The 4799-nt window shown below is 38.6% G+C and overlaps 1 protein-coding gene across 1 annotated transcript; it reads right to left on the bottom strand.

Moving 5' to 3' along the window:
- Nucleotides 1-967: 967 nt before the first annotated feature.
- Nucleotides 968-2564, bottom strand: LOC116728932 (claudin-3-like). Its single transcript, XM_032577279.1, has one exon. The coding sequence runs from the start codon at nt 2454-2456 to the stop codon at nt 1812-1814; it is 645 nt and encodes a 214-aa protein (XP_032433170.1). The 5' UTR covers nt 2457-2564; the 3' UTR covers nt 968-1811.
- Nucleotides 2565-4799: the final 2235 nt, after the last annotated feature.

The following is a 4799-nucleotide window of genomic DNA, read 5'->3' as shown; positions in this document are numbered from 1 at the left end:
TTCATTGTTTCCAGAGCTGAATGTATTTACCAGCTTTAAGCAGTTAGAGTTTCCTTCTGTTGTCTTTCAAACAAACAAACAAAAAAAATCAAGCTCAGATTGGAAAGATTTTCTGCAAACATCAGTTTTCAAACTGTAAGTCTGGAAACACACAAATATACTTTGATTTGAACCATTACATTGTAATTACTGTCCTTCTAATTTGTGGTCTACATGTTTTTTCTGGGTTAATTTAGTTTCTTCTCACCAACTCTGACCAGCTTCCCTTTCCCCACAGCATGACGACGGCGTGTTCAGGGTGCTGCGTACTTTTAGATTGTGGCCTCACTGTGTTTTGCATGTTGACCATAGAGAAACATCTGGTGTCTGTCTTTCACGTTCTTCCTAATACTCCGTCATGAAAGCCAGATTCTTGGAGAGCATGACTGGAAGCTGTCACGTTAAAATATGTTCAAACCCGAACTGTGGATCTCTTCACTTCGTCCAGAGTCACAACGAACATGAATGTGTTTTGAATTTATACTAAACAGTTTAGTTTTGGTCTCATCTGTCCAGAAAATGTTCTTCCTGCATTGCTGGCTACAAACTTTAAACAATATTTTACCCACTTCAGCTGTAGTTATCTGCAGCTCCACCACTTATCATGAGTCTCTTGGCAGCTTTTATGATTAATCCTCTTTTCTGACCGGCTAATTGAGGTGAGTCACCATGTTTTTGTGAAAACATAATTCAAACCTTATAAAAAGAAAGCTTACTTAAAAGAAATTTGGTGCATAATTGAACTAAAATTTCTACATTGTTTCCTAAACTGGAGTTTTACTTTGTAAAACTTTCTGTAAAGTTTTAAACTGTTTTTTCCTGTCAGAAAACTTCATTTTGAAGGCATTAGGATACATTTTAGCCGCTTTTCATCGCCTTCTTGTTTTATTTTGCTCTTCATACTCTCTAAAAATTATCACACACTTTCTTTTAAGCAAAAAAAGACTTTTATTAAAATATTCAAAAAGGTCATAAAATGTTAATTTCTTTCTTTCTACAGGTTCAACAACAATAACTGAGCCAAAATTTGTAAATGAGTCAACATTGTATAAAACAGTAAGGAAACATAAAGATACAAGAAAAAAAGTCCACTGAATATTTGTTTGACCAGCGTAAATAAGACTAAATTCAAAATACACATCAAGTTGAAATGTTACCCCCTAGTGAATGCTCAATAAATCTTAATTTACTGAGCATTCAATAACAAAAAATAGAAAATATTTTTTTTTAAACACAGTGAAACTAAAAACAGTGATAAAATGAATATCAGTGATCCATCTTTAGTTTCAGTCTCGACTGAAACCCTCTTAAGCAAATATAACATGCAAAAAGCACACACAGACACGCACAAGGAACAATCACGCAAACAAATCCATGTAAAACGAGAGCCGGCTCTTCCTTGTCATTGTTGGGGGCATGACACAATGTTTTAACAGCAAGTTTCAGTGTAACACGACACCGCGCCGCCGGTGAAGTCCTACACAAGCAGGGAGCAGGTGTGAATGTCTGTTTTACAGCAACAGAGAGAGTAGTTAATATTTTTACCTAGAAAGATAATAGTTAGCAGGAAAACAGGCTCCTATTCTAATCAATCATAATAAACCAAGAGGATGTAAATGAACAATTTGACCAAAAGGACGGGAGAAAGATCAACATTTGCACAAAATCTTCATGTCGGAGTCTTTAGAGGGGCTCACCCTGTGATTTTTAGACAGCAAAACACATACACACAACGCAGAACTACAACAGTTTCCCAGATATGTCAGGACAGTTCAGACGTAGTCTTTTTTGTCGTACCCTCCAGCACTGACGCTGCGTGGGGCGTTGTACGCCATCCGAGGTGCCTTGTACTTGTCTTGGGGCGGACAGCGGCTGCATAGCATGGCCCCTCCAATCAGGCACAGGGTGGCTGAACCCCAACCAATGTAGAGCGAAGCCCCAATCTCTCTTTTCTGAGCATTGACCAACAAGGGGTCATAAAATTCCCGGATGATTACGTGGGCAGACCAAGACACCGGGATCAGCACCAAAATGCCGGCGAGAACAAAGAAAATCCCAGAGATGATCATCACTTTGGCCTTGCCTGCCTCGTCTTCGATGCAGTTGGTGCACTTGGCTCCAATGATGGAGATCATGACGCCCAGGACTCCGAGAATAATGGCGATGATCGTCATTGCCCTGGAGGCTTGGAGGTCCTGAGTCAAGGCTAGCATGGAGTCATAGACCTTGCACTGCATCTGACCTGTGCTCTGGGTGACGCAGTTCATCCACAAGCCCTCCCAGATGTTCTGAGCAGTGACGATGTTGGCGCCGATGAAGGCTGTCACCCTCCACATTGGGAGAGCACACGTCACCATCGCAAGAATGAGCCCAAGGAATCCAAGGGCAATGCCCACAATCTCCAAACCCATCGACATGTTTGCAGAATCTTCACAGAGTTTTTCAACGAACAAAGACTCTTTGTTATTCAGCTGGAGTGGAACACCTGTGATGGCTGATGGATGCTGGCACAGAAACCGGATCCTTTATACCTCATGGGAGTAAAGAGGAGTGGCAATGATGTCAACAGGAGGCTGTCTTCACATACAGAGAAAAAAAACAACCTCCACCTGGTAATGGTGAGCAAAGTAGAGGAGAGAAAGGATGGAGGCAGGGTGTGACTTAGTGATGTGGTTATGGGATGGGCGCTGGTGAAATGACTCCTAGCTTCCAGGAACAATCCACTCTTTATTACCTACTACACCTTTATTCTCCAGGGAACTGCATATATATTCTTATGGATGATTAAACAGAAATCTTTACAGAGGGGAAAATAAGTAGGTCAAAAAAGAGCATTAAGTTTTGTTTTACATGCAGACATTCAACCGAATGAAAGGCTACGCTATGTTAAACAAAAAAAACATTCTGTTTAATAAAAGATTTCAAGTGAACATAACTTAAATTGTTCATCTTAAACATCTTAGAACTGCTTTCTATATTTTCTGTCAAAGTTTGAGTAAAGAAACAAATAGAAAGCAGAAACTGTTTCAATTAGGGAGTTTTCTTTGTATAAAATGTCATTAAGTTATTACAACATACTAAGATTATTACTAAAATTAGACAAGTTAATGTCACTCACTTAATTTAATGAAAACAAACATTTTGAGGCAACGAGTTTAAATATATTTTTATAAGTAAAGAGAATGAATTAGGTTTGTGCAGTAGAGTTTTGTTTGCTATTATATCATTACGACTTATTCAAAATGATCAAGTTAAATGAGTTGTGTAAACTTAAAGACACTAACATTTTTAAGTTTTGATTTTTTTTGAGGCAACGAGTTTGCATTGTATTTTAAACTCCACTTATGTTTTATAGTGCATATCTTTTGTGACAAATAAAGAGAGAAAAATATTTCTCTCGTGATGGTGCAAACACACGGTTTCCTCCAACCGGTAGCATCTCAAAGCTCTGCCTCAAACTGGAATAACTGCACCAAGAACAAATAAGAGCCAAAGGAAAACAGTTCCATAAATACACCTTTAGCATACAGGGGATATAATCTTCTCAGTATTGGTTAAACTCTAACCAAACATCTGACAAAGGGAAAAAAACTGTGCAAACATGACATTTGAGCATTTCTTAAAAACTCTCACTCTAATTCTGTGAATATATGTATGGAGAGACTGGTGCACTTCACACATTAAATGGCATTATTGTCAGAAATATTGAATCTGTGTTTGAAGGTGTCAACCAGTTATGAAAAAAAACCTACCAAGTTAGTCACTTAAGGAAAATAAAGTCAATATTTTGACAATTAAAATACACTAAACAGTCTCAAGATCCGCTCTCTAAGTGCAGAGCCAAAATAAGATCCCAAAGACAAGTGAGCCCAACAGACAGAGACTGTTTGTAGTTTCATCATAAATATGTTTATGTAAAAATATCATTAAAATGACAAAGAGCATAAGCCTGTTGGCTAATGCTAGCGCCAGTGTTGAATAATAAATAAAACTGGTTTTTACACCAGTTTAACATTTTTCCTTACATTTAATTCTTGATAGTTTATCAACTAATAGAGAGTAAAACACATGCTAGTGCTAACTCTGTAAAATACTAGTAAATTATGTACTTTTATTGTACACAAGTAGCGTTTTTATTATATTGAAAAGTGCTTAAAACTTCCTTAAACGGTAACTTTTAAACAGAGCAATCCCGAGTTTGAGATTTGTTTTAATGTTCTGGTCCCAATAGTTTGAATAGTTTCTGTTGAAAGTTTCCCTGAAAGCTCGCAGATGTTTGTTCTGTGTTGTTGAGAACCAGAAAGTGTTGAAGTGATGGCGTCCTCATCAGCCCGAAGTCAAATCATTTGACTATTCAAATCCAAAAATGGTTGATACCTGTAGTTCGGACAGAAAGCAGCAGACACCAAACAGTTTCTCAAATGCGATTACATCACCTTGTTGATTTTCACACACGCTTCGGACGTTATCAGCCCAATAAATGGCCGTTATTAGCGGTTATCAGCTTCGCAGGAGGGATTCGGGCCGAGGCTTCTAGTAGCTTAATATGTTCTGATCTACTATTCGTATCGCTGGTGACGTACTGCGATCATGCTAGCTGCCTCTCCGGAAATGACGGTAAGGCCAGCCCGCTCTCAGCGGTGCAAGGCAATGGGCTCTTTGCACCTGCCGCTCTGACGTCACATCCGCATGCGCAAATACGGCTCATTTTTTTCCTTATGAGTGACCATGACCGCAAGGAAAGATAAACTCGTATTTCA

Source organism: Xiphophorus hellerii, chromosome 11 (genome assembly GCF_003331165.1).
Source record: "Xiphophorus hellerii strain 12219 chromosome 11, Xiphophorus_hellerii-4.1, whole genome shotgun sequence".
NCBI lineage: Eukaryota > Metazoa > Chordata > Actinopteri > Cyprinodontiformes > Poeciliidae > Xiphophorus > Xiphophorus hellerii.
The sequence above is the reverse complement of the archived record's forward strand: the minus strand, read 5'-3'. Positions and strand labels throughout refer to the sequence as shown.

Coding starts and splice junctions, on each gene's coding strand:
- LOC116728932 (XM_032577279.1), bottom strand. CDS start 2,456: ATGTCGATGGGTTTGGAGATTGTGGGCATTGCCCTTGGATTCCTTGGG.